The 24,045-nt window shown below is 29.2% G+C and overlaps 1 protein-coding gene across 2 annotated transcripts; it reads right to left on the reverse strand.

Annotated features, from left to right (window-relative positions):
- Positions 1–1,944: 1,944 nt before the first annotated feature.
- On the reverse strand, positions 1,945–23,494 carry LOC136989011 (beta-alanine transporter-like). Of its 2 annotated transcripts, none has more exons than XM_067287029.1 (10): positions 23,096–23,494; positions 22,689–22,792; positions 14,740–14,894; positions 12,199–12,367; positions 9,599–9,725; positions 6,836–6,954; positions 3,396–3,610; positions 3,038–3,135; positions 2,762–2,937; positions 1,945–2,690 (listed from the first exon to the last, which is right to left on the reverse strand). In XM_067287029.1, exons 1-10 carry the CDS (start codon positions 23,435–23,437, stop codon positions 2,639–2,641), a joined length of 1,557 nt encoding a protein of 518 aa, XP_067143130.1. In that variant the 5' UTR covers positions 23,438–23,494; the 3' UTR covers positions 1,945–2,638. The 2 variants fall into 2 exon arrangements, with proteins under 2 accessions (XP_067143130.1, XP_067143129.1); XM_067287028.1 differs by having other exon boundaries at positions 3,038–3,219.
- Positions 23,495–24,045: the final 551 nt, after the last annotated feature.

Consider the following 24,045-nt stretch of genomic DNA (forward strand, 5'->3'; position numbering starts at 1 on the left):
GAATCAAAACTTATTTTAAAACAACTAAAAAAGAGAAACTTAGAAAAAAAAATTATTTGAATAACTAGTTAAGCTTGTCTAAAAAATTTTAAGTATATGGAATGTCTGCAATTTTATTAACCAGATTAAGATATTTAATAAAAAATTAACCAGAACAGATATCATGAGATGTATTTGATGGAAAAAACCCATCTATTCAAAAAATTTTTACTCTATTGCTGACAATTCTTACTGTTAAATTTTATTCTTGTGTTTTTGAAAGTAAAAACAGTGAAATTTAACAGTAAGAATTGACAATTATCTGGATATTCTAGAATTATTTGATAATTCTCAGTTGGAAGAAATCTAACCTGATCTTTTTTCCAGCAAGATGGAAAATCATCACACTAGAGATGACACCTGCAAATTCATAGACAAGTTGAATAGGATATAATGGTCCAATACCATGGCATCCTGACTTCCTTGAGCTTATGCCTTTGTATTTTACTTTGTGGGGTATGCAAAGAAAAGAGGGTTATTGACATGGCAGAATTGAAACACTGAATAATGAAAACAGTGGCTTCAATATCCCAAGATATGCTGCAAAACAGTTATCAATAACAGACTGGATGTTGTACTGTACATGCTACTAAAGTTAGCCATGTCAAAGTACACTAAATTTCTTAGTGGCTTTGTAACAATCAGAGGCGTACCAAGGGGGCGTTGGGGGCAGTCCGCCCCAGGTGTCACCCGGTGCATGTAGGGGTGACACTCGACTGTGAAAAAGTAAGTCGCGAAATAAACCACGATAACACGCTTTAACATTGAGTCGTGGAAAGTTCAATCGACCCACCAACCTATGGCTAAAAAAAAAAAGGTCAACGGATTCACGGTACTGAATATAAACCTATGAGTTGACATCGCTTATTCGATTCGATATAACGTTCAAGTTTGCTCGAGTGCAGACATATTACAATTCAATAATCTGATAGTGTTTTATAAAAGAGTTAAGAAGGGTGACACCACGATATCTGCCCCGGGTGTCACCCATGCTAGCTACGCCACTGGTAACAATAAATCTTTTGAGTTACTATATTTTCTGCAAAAACTGTTTCTCGCATATCTGTTATTGTCTATGTTTTATTAAATATATGATATCTGCATCCTTGCTGACTTTTTAGCTTAGAAGATGCAAAAAACATTTAAAAAAAATAATATTAATAAAAAAACATGGTTTCATAACAAATCAAATCATTAATAAAAAAATATAAAATAAACTTTCTACAGCAATGATATCAAAAATATCACTTTTGGCATCACTGGTGCAGAAAGTGGATACTTTTGATATTTATTGTTGAGAGTATTTATTAATTTACAAAACCTCTTAAAATGTTAAAAGATTTTAGAGTACCAATGTTGTTGTTCTCCCAAGAGTTTTGTAAAGTAACCAATTTAAAGTAAATTGTAAAGTTCTATTACTGTTCTAATTGATATATAGATTAATAATTAAATACATGCTAAATAATTGGATCTCTTATGTCATAATTATGCTAATTTTTTGAACAAATTATTAATATGATGTTAACCTTTCAGCAGTGGGAGAGTCAGGTATGGTTTTATCCCTTAGTAGTGGAGAATATACCCGAAAAATTTTTAAAGTACTTTTTCATGCAATTTTTCTCATTTCCGTTTTAGAAAAAGTATTTGTAAACAGTTATGTCTAGTAAAGAAAAGTCTTTTTTTATTGTTACATAATTCATTTTTTATGTGAATTTTTTTTTGCGGTAGTTTTTGGCTAGATTTTGGTAATACCCCCAAAAGAATTTAACATATATATATGTCCCTCACCACTGCCACACGATCGCACTCGACGTATATATACGTCCCTCACTGCTGAGTGGTTATCATTCCAGTTAAAATTTAATAATTAGAATTAATTTAATTAACTTATTTTGAATGTATAGAAGGAAAAAAATAATCATAGTAGTATTTGAATTAAAGAAGGAAAGAAAGGGGAAAAAACCTAAATTTTATATTACATTATATTATAACCTTTAGTCATTTTTGTTGTTTGCTTATCTGTAAAATTAAATTTAAAAAAATTGATAGTTTAGTATATATAATTTTTGAGAAACATTACTCAAGTGGAATATCAACTTTGTACATTATAAGCATCAGGTCTTTTTGGATGGAGTTCTACATTAATTTTTATACTAATCAATGTTTCTATTAATTCAATTTAAAATTTAAAATATTCAGTCTTTAAAATGTTTTAAATTTCACTTTATGTATATTTCTGATTATTCTTTTTTGTTATTGGATTTTTGGGTATTAATCTTCTATAAAATTTTATCAGTTAAACAGGCATATTACATTTCAATTCAATTGTTATAAATAACTTAATATTTATTTGACAAAAATTTTTTTAGTGAAATCATAAGTTGCTCAGATATGCATATAAACTTTTAGAATGTAAATTATTAAACTTGCAAGATTATTTTAAATATACTTCAAAATGTTACTAATAAAACAAAATAATCAATAATATTAGCAAAAATAAAATTTGAAAGAAAAATAATTATAAAAAACTAAAATACTATAAATATTATCAGATCAACAAATGATGATGATTTAATTTGATAAAAGTAAAAATAGCTGTCTAAACTGCTTGTGGAAGAGATGATTCTGACTTCTCTTTACTATCTTCTAACCTAAAATATTTAATTAAATATAAACAAACAATGAATAAATTTAAATTTAAATTATAAATGTTTTTACATACTTGGGTGCTATACAAGGACAATCAAAAATATTCTGATCTTTTCCAAAGTTTTCTCCATCTTCTATGGAATGTGGAAGATGTTGACCCAAAGTTTCAGGTAGAAAAATTGCATATATTACAACTAACAACATAACACCTCCAGATATAATTAGAGGTAGTGAATAATATGAGAGTCCCTAAATAATAACACAAAATTATTAAAATTACATTTTCTAAAAATAATTCTAAAAAATAGTAAAAAAAATTTAATACATTTCCATGTATCTATAAACTTACTAAATAAACCACTGATGGGCTGAGAAAAAGTCCAAGAGTTCCCATCAGTCGCAAAAATGCTAAACCACGTCCTCTCAATACAGTTGGACATAATTCAGCTGAATATTGTATGATAATATTATAGTTAGCTGTAATACATATTCTTTGTATTAATGCTAAAGCTAGAATGGCTTCAGAATTACCTAGGAAATATAGTTTTGTTTTAGTTATATTTTTATCTTATAAAAAAATATTAAAAAATTGTTTAATTTTATTAAAAAACACAAAGAATTTCACAAATTAACAATAAAGGCCTTTAATAATTAGACATATTAAAGGTGTAATTTAGATAATTTTTGAAATTCTATAAATTACTTACCTGCAGGAATAGTAAAAGTTATAATTCCAGCAATTCCAGCTAATATCGACATAATAATAATAGGCCAACGTCGTCCTATTTTATCTATACCAAACAAAACAATTAGCATAGAAGGAATCTCCACCAGAGCACCAAAAGTAAAGGATTCATAGATGTCTGTTCCCAAGTTAGAGGCATTTTGAGTATTTGTATGATAACAACTGTATATGGAGAACCTGTTAAGAATTAATAAAATATAATATTGCTTAGTGATTTATAATTGCTTTTTCATTTTATAATAATAGTAATTAATACTTAAATATATTATTTATTATAATATATATAAAAATATAATAAAAAACTACATACTTTAATAATTTCTTCTATTCATTTATTTGGAATTAATTCTAATGCTTGATAGTTTAAAAATCTATTAAATGGTATGCACTTATTTTTCTTTGAATATGTTAACTTATTGAATACCAGGTACATTGATTACTTTACAAATCCAATAATATAAATACTTGGTTTCATACCTTTACACCATTCAAATTTTTATTTTTAACAAACTAATAATTTGGATTAATTCCTTTTTAAGAAAAATATTTACTATGATGACAGACTATACAATAGCTAGATGAGCTACAGATTTTTGCTGTTTTCTATGAATTTGGTCTTAAAAATCAAAAATTTTTTTCAAATATTCATTTATGTCAAATAAATATAATTAAATATAATTTATTTATGCCAAAATGTAATATTTAAATTTTTTTTCATTTTTGACTTTTCTTCCTATGCGAGATTTTATCCCATGCCCATCATGGGTTCAGCCAAGCCCACAATCAGAGTATTCAGAAGTGAGAGATGAGGCCCAACATATCTAGGACAGACTGGCCTTAAAAAAATTTCTGCAATTTCCCATCTGTATTTAATCCAAGGTTTTCAGAGCAATTGCCTTTAACTGCTTCATCCATATAGCCATCTTATTAAAATTTTTAAATGCAAAATTGTCAGATTTTGGCATGGATATATCAGCAGAGCCAATATAGGTGCATTATACATGAAGCACATATATTCATAATTTAAAGTTAAACATTTAATTTTTTTTTATTTACAAATAGAAAATGATGTTTATTATTTTATCTTAGGTTGTTGCAAAATTTTTTTTTATTTTCATAAAGTTGTTTCTTTGTTATCATAAAATGTATCCAAATATTACCTCATGGGTTTCTGGCTCCATATTATTATCTGTATTAAATGCTTATTTCAGATAGCTAATTGTTTAAATTTACCACAAAGGAATATTTTCATCCTGTATTATGTCAGCTTCAGCTTCCTGACGAATATCAGTCACTGTTCAAAACTAAATTTGAACTTTCAAGCCATTTTTGAGGATCGAACAATATTTAAAATCTACACAATTTTGTAAAAGCAAACTCCTGTGCATGCACAGTATTAACCTCATTTCTCTGCCACTAAAAGTATTAACTTTCCATTCTTTTTTTATATCATATTGCCTCCTTCATTTTTCTGTCCTGCAAACATTTAATTACATCTTCCCAATTTCATGTTTGGAGTACTCCCTTCCATCTTGTGTCCAGTTCTATCAAGTCCTGCATATTAATGATGTTAAGATGCTTTTTTAATAAGTAAATGAAACATGGCTCCAGAATCGTTATGTTATTAAAAAGCATCTTAACATCACTAATGTTTAGTTTTTAAATATGTTTTAATCCTCAAAAATGGCTAGAAAGTTCAAATTTAGTTTGAACAGTGGTTGATATTTGTCAGGAAGCTGAAGATGTCCTAATAAAAGAAAATGAAAATATTCCTTTGTGGTAAATTTAAATGATTGGCTACCTGAAAGAAGCATTTAATACAGATAAATATATCCATTATGTAAAATTTTGATAAAGTGCCAAGAAGTTGTATACATTTGGTTTTTAGTGCCATATAATTAGGATGTCATTTATGTACTGTATCTCTTGTATAATCTTATCTACTCTTCAAATGTTGAGATAACCATACTCTCTAGCTTTCATACCACTAATTCTGCTAGTAATTAGAGGAACCCAGAAGGCAGAGGTAGATGGAATTTATTGTCTGTGGCAGTTATTCTATGTCAACATGGACTAAGTAGGTTACACTTCAAGAACACTTGGCAAAAGAATTAAAGAACATAAATATGATACCTCCAAAAAGGACTATACCATGGTATTATCAGCATTTTCATTGGAGGAAGGCAATGTAGCACAATGAGAGGAGACAAAAATCATTAAGCAAGTCCATGACAAAAAAAAAAAAAAAAAAAAAAAAAGCCAAATAGGCTGAGTTACTCAAAATACACAAAGCAGCGAAAAAGGAAATGTATCAACAAAAAGCATGCAACACAAGGAAATTCACGGTAGAAAATAACAACATGGGCAACTATGACAACAACAATTCAAATTAATTTGAAACAAATCACCAATAAATGGCCTTAAAAAAATAGAACACACCAAATTTGATATTGAATATATCCCAAGGAGAAGATTAAAAAAAAGAATTGAATATATTCTGATCTTTTTCAAATTAGAGAAATCTAAGAAAGGGTTATAAAGAAATCTGAAAACACTCTTTAATTGATTTTACATTGCATATTTAGTCTGACAGATAGTGTATGTTACTTTTTATTACTATTTCACTCCAATTTATAAAATTTGAAATTAGTCAAATTTAATATATGTTATTTTTAAAATCTTATATTTATAATATAATTTTCCACATAGAATTTGATGTTAAAAAAAATACTTTCAAAATTTATTTGATTGTAAAATTTTCAGGCTGATTCTAAAATGTTTAATTGGTAATGAAATTCTAAACATTATAAGAAGTCAATAATAATTCATGAAAATACTACATAGAATACTTATACAGTAGAGCGTCGTTAATTGGAACGTCGGTAATTGAAATGTCCGGAAATTGGAACGATTTTCAGTCGGACTGTGTCGTGCTGAATCGAACGTTTTTGATACTAGATTTACTTCTAAAGTATAATTTTCATGTTTTTTATATTCTTTAATATATTTATTTTGTTTGTACAAAATGCAGAAATAATTTTTAACGATACGATAGCCTCGATGATTATTATAAAAATTTTCGTTAGGCTTAAAATCGACGAAAATTCAACACGAAGCGACACACAACGGAGAAAAATTCAACAGGAAGCGATACGCAACGGAGAAAAATTTGAACATTGGACAGGTTAATATATTTTTTCGTACAAAGTCAGAAATTGGAACAAATGACTAATTGGAACGACCCCAGTCCCCAATTGACGCCAATTTTCGACGCTCTACTGTAATATAATACTGATTTCAGTTTGTTATTAAAATTTTAAAATTAAAAATAACCATTTTAACTTAATTTATAAGATATTGAATATATTTAATAGTCAAGAATTAAATTAAAATTTTACAAACCACATAATGGCTTGCAACAATGAGTTTTTTCTTAACTGAGAAGTGCGAAACAAATCAAAAAAGTTCACATTTGATTCTGACGTATGTTGTTTTTGACATGCATTTTCCAGATTTTCTTCCTAAAATATACATTTTTATATTAATTACATATAATAAATAATTTAATATCATCTCATTAAACAAAATATTCTAAAATAAATATAGTAAAATTCCATTAAAACATGAATAACTCAAAATTTAATAGCAATAATTTATATTTCAAATTAATTCTTAAAAACTTTTAAAATATGCAGGTCAGATCCCACATGCATTAGAATCCATTTATTGTAATCACAAATGTGGTTATAAATCAGTTAATGTTGCCAGAATTGGCACATCCATAGCCATCTAGATCTCCAGGCCATGGTGCACACTAACACCATGTCCTGGAGATCTAAGTAACATGACATCATCTTAGTAGGCAGCCATTCAACTGTTAACTGAATGTTATAGTTTGCCACAAATCTTCTATTCTAAATACCGGAATCTTAAAAAAACTCTTACTCCTTTAATCTTTACTGTCCGGTACTGCTTAACTGTCTGTAAGTCAAATGTTTTCAGCCTCAATCGAGGTCTGCTTCAGGATAAAATAATAATCGGATTTCAATCTTAGAACAATTTAGCTTTTAAATTATTTTCAAACCAATGTGCATTGGTTTGAAAATAATTTAAAAGTTAAATGAAATTTATTTTTTCCTCTGCATTTTCATCCTAAATTCAATATATTTTCCATATTTATCTTAAATAATTTTTTCACAAAACCACTATATCTCAAATTATGGACGGAAGTGTCAATTACAGTTTAAAGCTCAGTGACTACATTTTGATAGCATAAATTATAGTTGAAAAACATTTCTTGCATTACAGTACCTGTTGCAATTAACACTTCATTTCTCTGACTACAAATTTGATTTGGTTTATTTGTTTATGGCAACATGACACACAGGCAATCTGCCAAGAGGGAGGATGCCTTTTGGGAGGACTTTCTATAGGAAACTGACCCTAATTGAGATGTTACAAATGTGAAGAAAATCCAGAAAATTTCATGTGGTAAGCCTGCAAACCATGACCAACTAACTAGTGTTCAGTAGTTATATTCACTTGGCCACTGGTGGGCTAAGGCTACAAATTTGACTTTCAGCTTATTGACTGAAGAAAGTCAGGTATTAGGCCGCAACTCCACTAGCCGTAAAAGGGCCGTAAAACCCCTCACCGTAAAAGCTTTTAATCACGTGACCATGATATTTTACGCCTGAGCAGGTCGTAAAACCAACATAAAAGCGAGTTGAGCAGTGTTCAACTCGCTTTTACGTTGGTTTTACGACCTGCTCAGGCGTAAAATATCATGGTCACGTGATTAAAAGCTTTTACGGTGAGGGGTTTTACGGCCCTTTTACGGCTAGTGGAGTCGCGGCCTTAGAAACTATTGGCAAGCTATAGCTATTAAGGTATGTCAAAAATGTTTTATTTATTCCTAATACAAGTATGTACTGTACTTCCTATTGTATTAATAAGATACTGTACCTCCAATCAAACCTATTACTGTTTACTGTGTAGGAACCTATCTCAAAATGTTTTTCTCTTTCCTACAAGATTCAAGATAGACTATTTAACTTTATATTAAAAAATTGAACCAAAGTAAACTTTGTAACATCTTTTATTTTTTTAGTTACTCAAATTAAATATTTGAGATGTGATTTGGAGTTACTAAATTTTTAATTCAGTTTTGACCCACCTTCAGAAAAAGATTTGCCATCACTGTTCTAGACAATCTAACCTGGATTTGAACTTAAATTCTTCAGACCCAGATCTTTATTGCTGCTACTATCTAGCAAGAAGCCTAGCATAACTATTTAATTGTAAATCCTTGAGAGTTTATTATTCATAGAATTAACATTTCATTTCAATGAATCTTCACTCAAGCACAATATAGTAATACTTTTTTTTTTAAATGTTACAATCTATAGCATAATAATGTTCTATGGTAATAACAGATATAGGTATATGCAAAACACTGTCATAGAATATTTCTAAAGACCACTTTATAAATTTTTACAACAAAAAGTGGTCTAAAGTATACACTGTACAATTGTTAATATATTTCCTAGTGATTATAACGAATAATGCTATAGTTTTTAATTGGATGAGAATTTTAAAATTCTCATTCCTGCATCTATTTTTGAGACACTAAATTTGGAAAGAAATAAGACAGTATTTTTATGCAAAAAATCAGAATGAGTAAAAGTTATTTATTTTATTTTATACACATTTAGAAATTGCTAAACAGTAGATAATATCCACCCCCAATTAACAAAATTCCCAACAGTGAAATATGGTCAAAACCAAAAACTAACAAATTTAAATATAACAGTTAAATTGTTATAGTTAAATAGAAACACTAACAAAAAGCTTGATAATTTTAAACAAAATATGAAAATATTTTGTATCATAAAAATTTTTTTGTAAAGATTTAATAACATTTTATTTTTTTTAAGTAAAATATAAAATCAGCTATTAATGTGTCAAACTCATTGTATTAAAATAAGTATATTTCTTATATCCATTTATAAATAATCATATTAAAAATTTTTCATAGTTTTATTGCTTTAAAAGCAAATAGTTTTTTAAATAAACAACAAAATAAGTTATTTAGTAATTGATTAAAATTTCAAATACAAATAATTCTAAAATGATTTTATGGTATATATGGAATATATAATTTACGTCATATATATGTTCATATTCTTCTGGAAATTCTTTTCCATTAATTTTTGCAACTTTTTTCAAAAGTTGAATGGCTTCTTTATATCGACCCTGAGTTAACAGCCAACTTGCAGATTCTGGTAACCATCTAAAAAATAATTATGATGTATAATAAATTCTGCTGTAAATAAACTATCAAATGTAATTTAAAAATGAATTTTAGAAAAATAAAAATATACAGTATATTTAAATAAACAAAATTTGTATTTATACATTGTGGTGAGCCCCACAATGTATATATACATTTTTTTTTATTTAGTAAATTGATAATTTAGGTCTTCCTTTCATCTATCCAACTAAGTCCATTATTTCCCATTGCTTAACCCTTTTGACCATAAAATATTTGCAAGTTTTTGGCTAGAAGGGGTATCAACCGAGGTCACGGAGTAGAAGGACGATTTTTGTCATTCTTGATCAAGAGAGCGAAGAGAGAAGTACGTTGCGACAGGGGAGAAGGAGACCGAAAAAGAAGATCTACACAGTGGAGACGTAGGAGAGCAGTGCTCGAAATTTGTGATACTAAGAAATAGAGGAAAGGTTATGAGTGGACTTTTTGTCTCGTTGAAGGGTATCCACGTGGTGAGGTTAAATTTTCTCTATTAACTGTGGTCGACACCTTAAGAGCCCAACTCGCAGGACATAAGAAAAGGGATCCCATAATAACAATTTTCTTACCTTCCTTCTCTAATTTTCAGTAATATTAGTATTAATTTAAGATAATTTAGTTTTAATTAGTAATATATGATGATGGAAATGGATTGTCCACGTGCTGGCTTTGGGATTCATAATTGTCGGGAGATTGAAAAGCATTGTTAAGAAAGGGCAATGGAAAGGAAAATATTGTAAGTTAGAGTTAAAAGAAAATAAATTGATATTGTTATTGCATACCTAAATGAAAGGTAGTTTAATGTATATTATTTATAACACGTGGTTTTCAATAATCTGCATTACCACAATACTGTACTCATAGGAACCCATTGTTTTCTGTCTGAATAGTAAGTCTATGAAAAGTGTAACTTGCTGCCATTGCTGTACCAAATGACTAACAATGGAAAACATATTCAGCAATGCCATGCACTGTAAATGATGAACTTTGCTTTGTGATTGTATGTAGCCTTTCTGATCCTTGTGTGAATGTTACAGATCCTTCTGAAATTCATTACTGCCATATCTACAACTTCTCTGAGATATACCTGTCTGATTCAGTCCAATGATTCTTTCATGTTCAAAATGTCTATCAAGTCTATCATGACATTCTTGTCTATATTTATGCAATTGCATTTTTAAAAACTGACAAAGTTTTTATCTTTTCAGAAAGCTTTGGTTTCTTTTCTATATACCCTCTTAGTTGCTAAGATGTCACTTCATAATGAACTAGTGCAATATTCCCAACTTAATCATTTAAAAATATAGTTTGAATGCTGTCTTTTGATATTAAAGATTATTTCAATTTTTAAGATAACACAAAACAAAAGATTTTTCATTTGCTTGAGGAAGAAGATACTATTTTATTTAAAGTATTCACCAACAAATAAAGTTTGTTTGTATTTTTGTGTTTATTTTATTCTGTTTAAGAGAATAAAATAAACAAACACATTACATTAAACATTATCTTTAACTTCAGTGTTTTCAATTATATTTTTATTAGTTTCATTGATAGTAAGTTTTCACTAATCTTTTAACTAGTTAGCTTAAATGTCAATGTCAACCTTTCCTGTTCCTGAGAGGGTCTTACATTTTCCCTAGAAATAGGTGAGCAAATAATCAGGACATGAGTCCCAAACCAATTAGGATGTTTGATCAAGCAGCAAATCTTATAAAAAACCAGTGTCCCAAAGATATGAGAAGCTTTTCAGTCATTGACATCTAATCCTGGGATGTATATCTGCTCTTCACTTTTCTCAACACTTGGATTTTCTGTGGTATCACTTTTTTCTGAACACTGACCAGTGGCTGTTTCTTGTCCTATGTGACTGTGACTTTCCTCAACCCTCAGACTATCTTCCTCACCACCTTTGGAGCTCCAAACTAGTTCTAACCTTTCATCAGCAGGACCATTGTCAGGGGAACAATCAACAAAATAACCCAGAACAAATACTACTGATGAGCTGTAATAATGGTATTGTGGCAACGAAACTGAGGTAGTGTACATCTCTCTTGCTCAAATAAATGGCATTTGGAAGGGAAAAAAAGTCGTTCCTTTCTCTTGAAATATACCTCCTTCATTTCTTTCTGACCACATCATCCAGATCCAGTTGCAAATTTCAATCCCAACTCTTCATGTCTTGATAACAGATATGATGTATAATCACATGATCCTCACACTATTATTTGTGCATAATGCGTAATATGGTCTATTCATAATAACTACCAATTATTGCTTTGGATAATGAATATAAAACACCATTAATTCTAAGATACACACCTACTTTGAATAATATATATAGGTAAAAAAAATACATTTTAGAAATGAGGAAATACAGTATATAGAAACATTTCAAGTAAAATTCAAATGGTTGTAATTTATAGTTTCTTATAAACACATGATATATATCACTTACATTCCTCCCAAAACTATGAGAAGCAAAGGAACTGATGTTGCAATACATAATTTTTTCCAATCACTTATTGCATAAGCAATCCATGGACAAATAGCTGAAAAAGTAATGTAACTTGATATCCAAAATATCACAGAAAGAGTTCTCTTTTCTAATCCAATATATTCTAAACCTAAAATGAAAAAATATTTTAATTAGAATATTTAATGTTAATTATTATAGAAACAACAAATTTATAATTACAGTAGAGCGTCGATAAGTGGAACGTCGGTAAGTGGAATGGCTGGAAAGTGAAACGATTTTTAGTCGGAGTGTGTCGTGCTGAATCGAATGTTTTTGATACTAAATTTACTTCTAAAGTATAATTTTCATGTTTTTTATATTCTTTAATATATTTATTTTGTTTGTACAAAATGCAGAAATAATTTTTAACGATACGATAGCCTCGATGATTATTATAAAAATTTTCGTTAGGCTTAAAATCGACGAAAATTCAACACGAAGCGACACGCAACGAAGAAAAATTCAACAGGAAGCGATACGCAACGGAGAAAAATTTGAACATCGAACAGGTTAATGTATTTTTTCGCACAAAGTCGGAAACTGGAACAAATCATTAACTGGAAGGACCCCAGTCCCCAATTGGTTCCACTTATCGACGCTCTACTGTATTATTAATATTTACATAAAATAATGATCTAAGATTTATATTATATTATATATATATATATATATATATATTTTAATGAATAGCAACTTCAGATACATTAATTGATTTTTTGGAAATCAAATTTAAAAAAAAAAGTTCAAATAATTTTACATTTTATTGCAATATTCTATTTATATAATTCCAAGTAGAAATGCATTGAAATTTATATATATATTAAGCAACTGATATAGTTTCCATTAGCAATTAATATTGGCCAACATTCATTTATACTTACACACAGAATATATCAAACACCCCATACATATGTGGAATATATGTTTATATGTTAAATTTTACAGATAATAATATGGAAATAATATAATTTAGGTAATTTTTTACAAACTTAAAAGTTTTCTAATATTTATAAAATTCACTGCTTAATCGATTTTATGACCTGCTTAAATTTTTGTATTATGAGTGGATGGGCCAGATCACTAATGAGGTCAATCAATCAGAATGATATCTGAACAAATGTATTGATAATAAAAATTTGTAACTCTCTTGAATGAATTCAACCTCAGATTTCACCTGGCAAGAAATTTTTTTTTCTATTTAGAAATTTTTCAAGAAAGAGGGAATGGTAAAAATGTAGTTAATAAAGAATAAATGAAATTATTATAATAAAATTTTTGCTAATTATTTAGGTTTGAAAAAATTTAAAATAATGAACATTTATTTATTTTATTTTATTTTATTTATTTTTCACAATATTTTATTTATTGTGGAAAAAAATCATAAATTAAATTTTAAATTATTTTTCATTATTATTATTCAAAAAAAATTTAATAAAAAGTAATCATCATATTTATTATTTTGATATTTTTTGCCAAAATTTCAATTATATACAGTGGAATTTCGCTTAATGAGCACCTCACACAACGAGTATTTCGCATAATGAGCAAAACAAATTGTAAAAATTTGCCTCGTTTAACGAGCAATTTTTCGCATAATGAGTGATGAGGAGAGGGGAAGTCCCGAATTGTGCACATGCAGCATGCTCCATCAGTGTGTGTTTAGCACTCCTTCCGCTACATTTTAGTGTCGCTTGTGATCACATATTTTTCCAAACTGGTGTTCACACATATTACTTATAAACATCAACAACCATAGCCCGTTATATAATAAACACGCCAAACGATATGCCAAATTCTTGGATCATTAAATTTAATGAACGATTCCAAATTAAATTTTAGTAATGTCTGAATTAAAAATTAACTATTTATAATTATTAAATTTAATACAAGATGGAAACATAACTGCCTACCTTTAGTCAAATTAATTAATTTCTAATATTTAATTATGGCATTTACATAACCCAAGAATTTGGCATATCGTTTGGAGTGTTTACCAAACAGATTAGCTGTGATTGTTTTTTTTTGTTTCTGCAAATCGAATTCTCATTCCAGGATGGTTTATTCCACACTAGAAGAAAAGATGATTATGATTCACGCTCCTTAACAGTGTATATTATACAATTTTTTTTTAATAAACATTATACATAAAACATTTGAGCATTTTTTCAGCATGGAACGCATTATCGTATTTTACGTTAATTTCTATGGGAAAAATTGTTTCGCTTAACGAGTATTTCGCATTACGAGTAAGTCTCTGGAATGAATTATGCTCGTTAAGTGAGGTTCCACTGTATAATGAATATGACATTAATATTAAAAAAAGAAGTGACTGAATAAATAATATTAGTTTGCAAAAGGACTGAAATTAGAATGAACACAATAAATTTAGATAAATTATCAGTTATTATACACACAACTTATTAAAAATCATTATTTTTCCATTTTATTGTGTTTTTATAAATGCGTGGTAAATTTACTTACTAAGAACATATGGATCCTCTGATAATGGAATAATACTTGCACCAACTAGGAATCTTAAAATTACAAACATATAAAAATTTGTTGTAAATGCTGATATTAAGCCTGCACCAAATGCTAAGACATAACTACATATAATGGATGGTTTTCGTCCATATCTAAATAAAATATAAAGAAATTAGCTATAATGGCAACTGAAGTTAAAAAAAATTTAAATACTGAAAATAAATAGTCTATCATTATTTTTGACACTAATTTTTTAATTCATATAAAATACAGTTGAAAATATAATTTAGATAAGTGAATGAATAATTCTAATTTTGAAACCATTTTTCACTAAGTGTGTTACTGAAATTTAAAGTTAAAACGAAAATATTTTAAATAGCAAATTAATCAAAAAGAAACTTTGTTTTAAATTATCATAAATGAAATAAAACTGTAATAAATCACTTTAATGTTTTAAAAATTGTGAAATAAATATTTTGCATTAATTTTAGTTTTTAACTACAAAGCTTTTGAAGATGTTATTGTATACTGATTGTCATAAAAATTAACACACCAAGAAGTTGTTGAGATCAAATAAAATTGTACATGTATGAATGTAACAGTGATATAAGTAAGTGATTACAAAATGAAAGCAAAAGGATCTCTGCAAGTACTCTGTTGGGCCACCTCTAGTGTGAATGTATGATGTGATACAGGCTAGCATGGAAGAATACAGGTACTGTATGGTGTCCTGTGGCATCTCAGTCTATAGTTGCCGTAAGCAGTCCCCTAGTTTGGCCAAATTCCTATGCTGTCCAACTTGGCATCCCAGGTGATAGACATGTTCAGGTAGGCCAGGGAAGTGTGATAATGTGGTGGAGGCAGTCCCTATGACACCCTTGCTGTGTGGGATTGAACACTGTCTTGTTGGAAAATGGCTCTTGAGAGCCCTACCATGAGAGGCAACAATGTGGCTGCAGGATGTCACTAACATACAGTTGGGATGTCATGGTCCCTTGGATCACTACTAGAGGTAACCGGCTATCACATGGCCGGCTGTCTGGGCAGTGTGCTGCTCCATAATATAGGCAGAATTGAGTGTTCATCACAGGTCTCCAGACACAAACACAGCCATTGTCAGTGCCAAACTGAATCTGGATTTGCCATTGTAGATGACCCAGATCCATTCCATTGCAGTCCAATCCCATTGGGAGTAACACCATTCCAGGCACCTCAAAATGGTAGAGACAGGTGCTACCTGTGTCTGGATGGCAGACAATGATACAGTCAGGAGTGTGTGTGTTTGTTTGTTTGTTTGTTGGGGGACTAGGCAGTCCTCTCAGCTAGTGGTCTGCCAAAAGAAAGTGACCTGATCCTGGGTGCCATGTGTATGAACTCTCTCTTGTCCACTGGTTCCAACATCTCACAGTGTTGTCAGAATGGCCTAGGTGGAGGGCTATCTGACGAGATGACCATCTGGCTTCTCTCAATCTAATGATCCTTCCCCTCTTAAACTCGATTAGTAGTTCATATGATCTTCATGTGCAACATAAAGGCATCTCTAGTGATACAGCATCCCTCTGCAACAAGTAAACTACAGATAGGATGCCTTGCACACTTTTTTATAGGCCAAATGGGATGCACTTTAGTGCCCTCTGCTAGCATTACACAATAAGCCATTGCATGATGGCTCATTGTATAATGCTAGTGGCGGGCACTAAACTCTGATCATTTCCATATCTGCTTAAGACTTATCTGCATGCAAGTTTCCACAGCAATACCATACCTCCTTCTTGGTGCACTAATTTTTATGGCAATGAGTGTATATTAGCAATTCTGAAAACAGTAAAATAATAAATTAAAATATTTTTCTTAACTTACTTTAATCTAAATTATTTTTATAGAATTTTAATCCTAAAAATTAAACTAAGATATTTCAATTTCTGTGTCAAATAATGTATTTCAAATTAAGATTATAGTATTTTATAAATATAACATCATAGCAATCTTAACTCAGAATTTACTAAAAGTTAAATTAAAATACTATATGACATTGCAGTATAATATAAAAAAAAAAAATTACAAAGAAATACATTATATGTATATAGTATATTTCTTATATAAAAAAATATTTTTAAATTCTTATATATATATATGTTTCTTATAATAAATATTTTTTAATATTTTTATATAAAAATAAAAATAATTTATATATACTATATATACAGGGTGAGTTTTTTATGTTGAGACAATGAAATAACTTAATTGGATCTCATTATTTTGGGAAAAAGGTATAGACAAAAGTTGTAGGGTTTCTAAGGGCCAATCAATTGGTGACCTTGACCTTCAAAGTCATTCGAGGGTCAAGTGTGTTTTTTCAATGGGAACACACATTTTTGACCCCGGCAATGGAAAGAGCAGGAAATTTCACAACCGGATATACCTTTTTTCTTATGGTCTAGGTCACCAATTGATTGGCCCTTTGAAACCCTACAACTTTTGTCTATACCTTTCTCCCAAAATAATGAGATCCAATCAAGTTATTTCATTGTCTCAAGATAAAAAACTCACCCTGTATATATTAGTTTTCTGAGCCAGGATACTGGATATAGCTTTACATGTACTGTATATGATGAAAAGAAGATAAGATAAAAAATATAGTCGTTCCTTGTTATATCATGCGTATTGGGAGAGAAACCAAATGAATGATATATCAGATGGTATGATAAAACTAAAAACTTTAAAAATTAAAGAGAGGAAAAAAGAAATATTTTATAAACAGAAAATTTTCTTTCTAAACACTATTTTAGCATTTACAGAAATTTTAACATTAGGCAATTATTTGTTATATGTTATTTTCATTTTATACCATGTATGAAAAACTTTGGATTGTTTATTGAAAAATAACAATTAAAGTTGATTGTTTTTTTCCTTTAATTTGGAATGAATGACAAATATTGAAAGTACAAAAATGCATTAACTGCATTTCTATTATGCAATTCAAATTGCACTGCAATGTTCATATACAGTGTAAGCTTTCTCTGACATGTCAACAGCTTCTTTCATACTGACAACAGCAAATAAGAAGTATTTCTTCAGCATCATGACTACTTTTATAATTTATGTATTCTTCATGTTATACTTCTGCAATAATATAATTATTAGAAAGAGTTCCAGATGTTGATTCATCATTATCAATATGAACCCATTCTTATCATTTTTGGTAACATTCCTGTCTAGAGATTTCATTGGTTCCATTAGAAGTGTATTGAATCTTCTTATGTACAAAGTTCAACATCACTTAAAAGTTTCAACTAACATTTAGGAATGGCTGAGGATTTTATTTCTGATCATGCATTTTGAGAATAATGCATAGCCTCTCTAAAGCTGACTTTACTCAATGTAAATGGCAAAGGCTCATCTTCATGGAATAGATGCAATTTGAGGAACAATTCTTGTTAGCAATTCTTAAAAGCTTCAATGATTCCCTGATCCATGGATTAAATAAGTGCCTGTGTTTTTCAGAAGATAGATTGTTATGATTTTTTTCCAATGATCCAAGTTCCTTCTCTTCCAGGTGAGCTTGCCATCAATCAACAAAAGCACAGCTTATTTTTCTAAATTGTTGTTTTGTAAATGCAAGCACACTGATGAAAGGGAATTGTCAAAAAATCATCATATTTTGAATATATGACTTTATTCATTTCTGAATGTTTTGAACGATCATATTACTAGTAAGTTCTTTCGATTTACATTTAAAACTCTGGAATCACAACTTTTCTCCACAAGAAGCAATTTTAATTTATGGCTTTTAGTTTTATTTTTTGCAAAAAGTAATGTACAGTACATTGTTCTTTTTGCTTCTTGTATCCAGTATTTTCTTATTAAAATTTTGTTTTATTAAGAAGCAGTTTCTAGTAAAGAGCAGCTTTGTCAGTCTTATAAATTTGTTCATCTTCATAACCTAGATCATTGGGAGCAAACACAATTGGTGGTCAAATTCTCTATAAAAGGGAAACAGTACCCTTACTCGAAGCTGCTTTAGTCGTACTAACAGCCAAGCCATGTCTGAGATCCAGATATGTAACATAAGAGGAAACAAGGGTCTCGCCAGGTAATATGCACTTTTAATGTAAGTTTTCTCAATCAGCAACAGCGTCCCACAGTTTAGCCAATAGTTCCAATGTTATGTTAACATTTTAATTTAGGTTTACTTTATTTTCTTTTTTTTATATGAATATATAAAAATGATTAAAAGATAAAATCATTTTCTTTTAATCATTCTTAAAATTAAGAAGTAATTATAATAATGACAGAATAATGAAACAGGAAAGTCTTAGGATATGATGGAGCAGGAAAATGCTTTAGACTTCCATTTAGTTGTCAAAATCATTCTTATTACATAGAGGAGGAAAAAGAAAATTGAAATTTAGGTTAAATGAGCATAATGGATCTACAAAATTTAATCATCAAAATTCAGCTGTGGTATTGAACTGCAATACTAAAGGAAGTAATATAGTTAAAAGAAAATTATTTATTATAAAAAAAAGAAATATAACAAAAACACAATTTTAAAACACAAGGAAATTATTATAACTTAACAAAATGAATGTTAATAGAATAGATTTAACTCAGGTTACAAACTGGCACCTGCATGCCAGATATGGCCTGTTAAGTCTTCAGATATGGCCTACAGCCTGATAATTTCTTTTCTAAAAATCAACATTATGCTGGGATTAAAATAGAAAAAAATTCAAATGTCTAACTGTTTATGAAAGTCAAAGGCCTCACAACAAAAAAGTCTTTATTAAAGCCCTTTTTTTTAAATTAGAGTATGTTGTGGTTTACCAAATAATATTGAATATGGCCTGCATCTGATATACATCTATTTAACTGGCCCTTTGCTGCATTTGAGTTTGACACCCCTGATTTAGATAATGGATGGTGATATATTGGAATCTCACATTCTACAAAATTACTGACAGGGATTATTCAAATATGACATCTATTCTAGAGAGCATATGTAAAAATTTCGAGACAGATTGACAGGGATAGTGGTGTTAATAGAATGACAATGTCCTAAAGATTATCAAAAATTTTCCTAACTAAAATATTTTTTTTACCAAAATCATTATGCAGAAATACTTTAATCAACAATCTTACAGAAAATTCTTGCTTATTTAAATAGTTGCACTTTAGTGGAAGCAATGTACTAAATTTAGTCTGTCGGGAGTGGTCTAGTAGAATTTTTATTAATATGAATGAATAATGACAACAATTTAACCTTCACAGATACAGATACCATTGAAAGATGTACTACTATAAAACATACTTAAGCCTAGGACAGGAGTAAGCAACTTGTGGCATACCAATGACTTTTTCCAGCATGCAACATAGGACTTATCTTAAAAAATAAATAATCAATATCTTTTCTGAGTTGTATATTTTAACTTAATAGAATACAATTTTATTGAATAGAACAAAACTAAATAAAAATACAATAAAGAAACAAACACTAACTGTTTGAGTAATAAGAAAGCAAAACATCTTATTTCCAAGACATCCAATTCTGCAATATAACGACTTTCAAGTTTTATCTCATTCTGTTGTTGTATCGTTCACCAGGCAGCCAGGCATGAATAATTTCTTTACCGTCATCATATTTTATATTTTTTTTTCCTGTTTTGTAAAGAATTTATGAAAGGTTTTGAAAGTGTATATATGTGGATTTTTGATTATTTGAAAAGATTCTTTCAACTCTTAAAAGAATATCAAATAACAATATGGTCTTAACAATTTTGGTTTGCATGTGAAAAAATTTTACATCAGATTTGGTGATTTTGGCATGCACACTTAGAAAGGTTGCCCAACCCTGGTCTAGGAGTTTCTTAGTATAATGTCATCTGACTCTTCTTCTGTGGTAAATCAGTGAGTGTCTTTTATTTTTTGCCTATTTTTAAAATTGGCCTTGACTTGGAAGGAAATATGAATAAATTAATGTAGATCTGTTTTATAGAAATACTTGATTTTAATACCAGGAGGATAGAGATCAAGTTTGACATCAGTATTGGGGTGTCTAAAAATTGGTGACAAAACGTGACAGGGAGGGAGTATGTAGTCAAAAAGGACTTAAAATGGTGACATTATATTTGAATGACCCTGCATATGTATAAAGGAAAAAATAATAATGAGAATAAGAAAGAGGACAGAAAGGTCATTTGTGATTTAAACTTTTGTAATTTAAGATTTAATAAAAACTTTACTCGTATACATTACATTGTTTTTGACAATTTAAAAACTAATGAATATCAAATTCAGACTCTCACACAATGATTTGCCTATTACATATTTATTACCACTGATGTTTGTGACAGAAGAAATTCAACAAGCTTCAAAACTTTTACACCTTTGCAGTCATATTTCACAGAATCTGTACACATATAAATTTGGTAACTTGCATGGCCCAGTCCTATCTCAATTTTTGTGAAGCAACAAGATGGTGTCTCTGTTGCACATACCTACGATCATGGAGTCGAACCTCAATCACATGCTTTTCACACTAAGACTGCACGATACTTTATCCAGAGTGGTTTCTGGGTTGTTAACAAATAAGAAAATTGATTATAAACTAATTTCAAATATTTTTATATTATCACAAGTTAAAAAAATAGTAAATCAGTATTTTTTAGTATGTACTGGTACTTCGTAACTCATATACTGTATTTACTCGAATATAAGACGATCTCCCATATAGAACGAGGTGTGACTTTAAAGATCAAAATAAAGAAAATTAGATTTATTAATACAATTCTAATTTTATTTTCGTTTAATCACAAATAAAATATCAAATCAACATGTAAATGCACACATTGTCCTGCAAAAATTACTGGATTTTAAACTTAAAGGAAAAATCTTGTAAAATCGATAACATAATTTGTTTATGTAAAGGTGAACAATTGGGAACCTTTTTTTTTTGACAATTCTTAACAGTTGAATCCATTTTTCTTCGATTACACTTATGAGTTTCTTTGAATTCTAATTTCCAAATAATCATCTGTTTTCATGTGGGAATGAATTAAAACTTATATCGGGCTCCCGTGTAATCTTGAAATTCGATTCAAAAGCTTTCCTTTTCCTATTGCTATTCATCTTATCACCTGACAATATACAAGAACGATTCAAACGACCCAGATACAATACTTTTGTTTTTAAACACCAGAAGGAAAGAATCCGGTAAAAAAATGCAAATACACAGTTTACAAAAATCATACAAAACGAAAAGAATCCTTTGCTCATGCGTATAGAATGACCTAGGTTTTTAAAGCAGTGAAAAATGGATAAAAACTTTTGTCTTATATGTGAATAAATACGGTATTTTGTAATTTTTTACTTGTGGTGTGCCACAGAATTCTGGAAAGTACCTAGGTATGCTATGTGTGAGAAAAGGCTGTAGAGCACTGATTTAAAAGACTAAATAATCAAAATTAATTTGAGCTTGCATGGAATATTTACTGAATATTTTTCAGAAGAGAAATATTTGTCTAAACTGCTTACCACTGGCATTGTCAAATTATTAATAGTACAAATAGTAATTTTTTTTTATGAATTACATGTTTGTGTTCTAACAAAAAGTAATTATTAAGACTAATGACACTGCAAATATTTGAAAAGCCAAGAAGTTAGTCAATTAACACTTCCTGTATAAAATATTTGCTATTTTAATGTGGAAAACTGTTGATAAATTAGTTTTTATAAACAAATAAATTGATTTATCAACAGTTTTATTATGCATAACTTAGTTATAAAATAGTATTTTTATTAATAATATATGTTTTTGTAATATATTTGTTTATAAGAAAGTTACCTAAAACTTTGATAAATAAATTACTTAATTTATCAAAAAATATAGATATATAAGTGTAATAAGAATTGTATATTATTGTTATATTAAGGTTATAAATAGGTACCTATCTGCAATAAGTCCTAAAACGATAGATCCAAGGCATGTTCCTATATAGAATATTGTTTGGGCAGTATAAGGCAAACGTTCATTATCACATACCCAATTGAGCTATAAATTTAAAAAAAATAAATAAATTACTAGAACCATTTAGGTTAATGTTACCCTAGGTGCCAAGATGGCGGCTCGTCTCTGATTCCAGCAAGGAAACAGCGGGGATGCACGTTCTAACCTAACCTATTCTAATAAATTACCATAATTATTAGCAACCAAATTATTAAAATAGGTTAGGTTAGGTTAGAACATGCGTCCCACTGTTTCCTTGCTAAAATCAGAGACGAGCCGCCATCTTGGCACCTAAGATAACAATAACCAAAATGTATAATTCAAGTATAAATAATTTAATTTTCGCACCTCAGTTGCTATTGTTGGATATAATTGACTAAAATCGTAAGTCCAACCGTATTGACACGGTATAAGTGTTTTATTCGATTGATCTGATAATTTGTCTATGAATGAACTTGAACTGACATCGTACATATAACACCTTCGAAGCTGTTCGTCATCCGGCATGGACTGGTTCCAAAGCACATCCTGAGGAACGTAGCACCAATGTTCAGGCACCAAGATAATAAAAAACTGTGTGAAGTAAACAAGAGCGCAAAATGCAGCAGAAGGTATCACCAATACGCCGCATAATAGTTTCTGAAATAAACCAAAATCGCCGACCTTTTGTAGAGCGACGTTATAATCCATAACATTGGAGCTCTGCACACACGAGCTCCTCCGCTTTAAAAAGCATCAGTCACGTGACCGAATTTCGCCGGTTATGACGTATTTCCGATACACGTGCTAAAGTCGACATATACATGCGTAATTGAACCGGGTGGCCTATTTAATAAGAGAAGTTAATATTTTTAAGGTTTATTATTTTTTTAAAAATATAAATAGCACTCAATAAATAAAACTTGCAAGTTTTTTTGAGATATTAAATTAATATTTCGAAATATTTAATAAGTAAAATGATATGCTACTTGTAATTAATCATATAAACCGTCAGAAAAATTCAATTTTATTTTCATAATTTGAAAAAACACTACAGTATTTCATTGTTATTTCAAAGAATTTATAGCTGATTGATATTTCATAAGACAACACGAAACTTTAAAATAACGCAAAGAATATCACGAATCTCGACCTTTAACCACCAAAATTTAATAGCATCAATCCCTTAATACACAAACTTTTCTGCAAAATTTCAGAAATTTTCGACAGAAAGCACAGGAGTTATTTAAGAAAAAAAATAAATAAATAAATAAAGAATTGAATGTAGCGGGAAAATTTATCACAACTTTGATACTGTA

The sequence above is a fragment of the Centruroides vittatus genome, unplaced genomic scaffold, assembly GCF_030686945.1.
Source record: "Centruroides vittatus isolate TY-2023 unplaced genomic scaffold, ASM3068694v2 scaffold_435, whole genome shotgun sequence".
NCBI lineage: Eukaryota > Metazoa > Arthropoda > Arachnida > Scorpiones > Buthidae > Centruroides > Centruroides vittatus.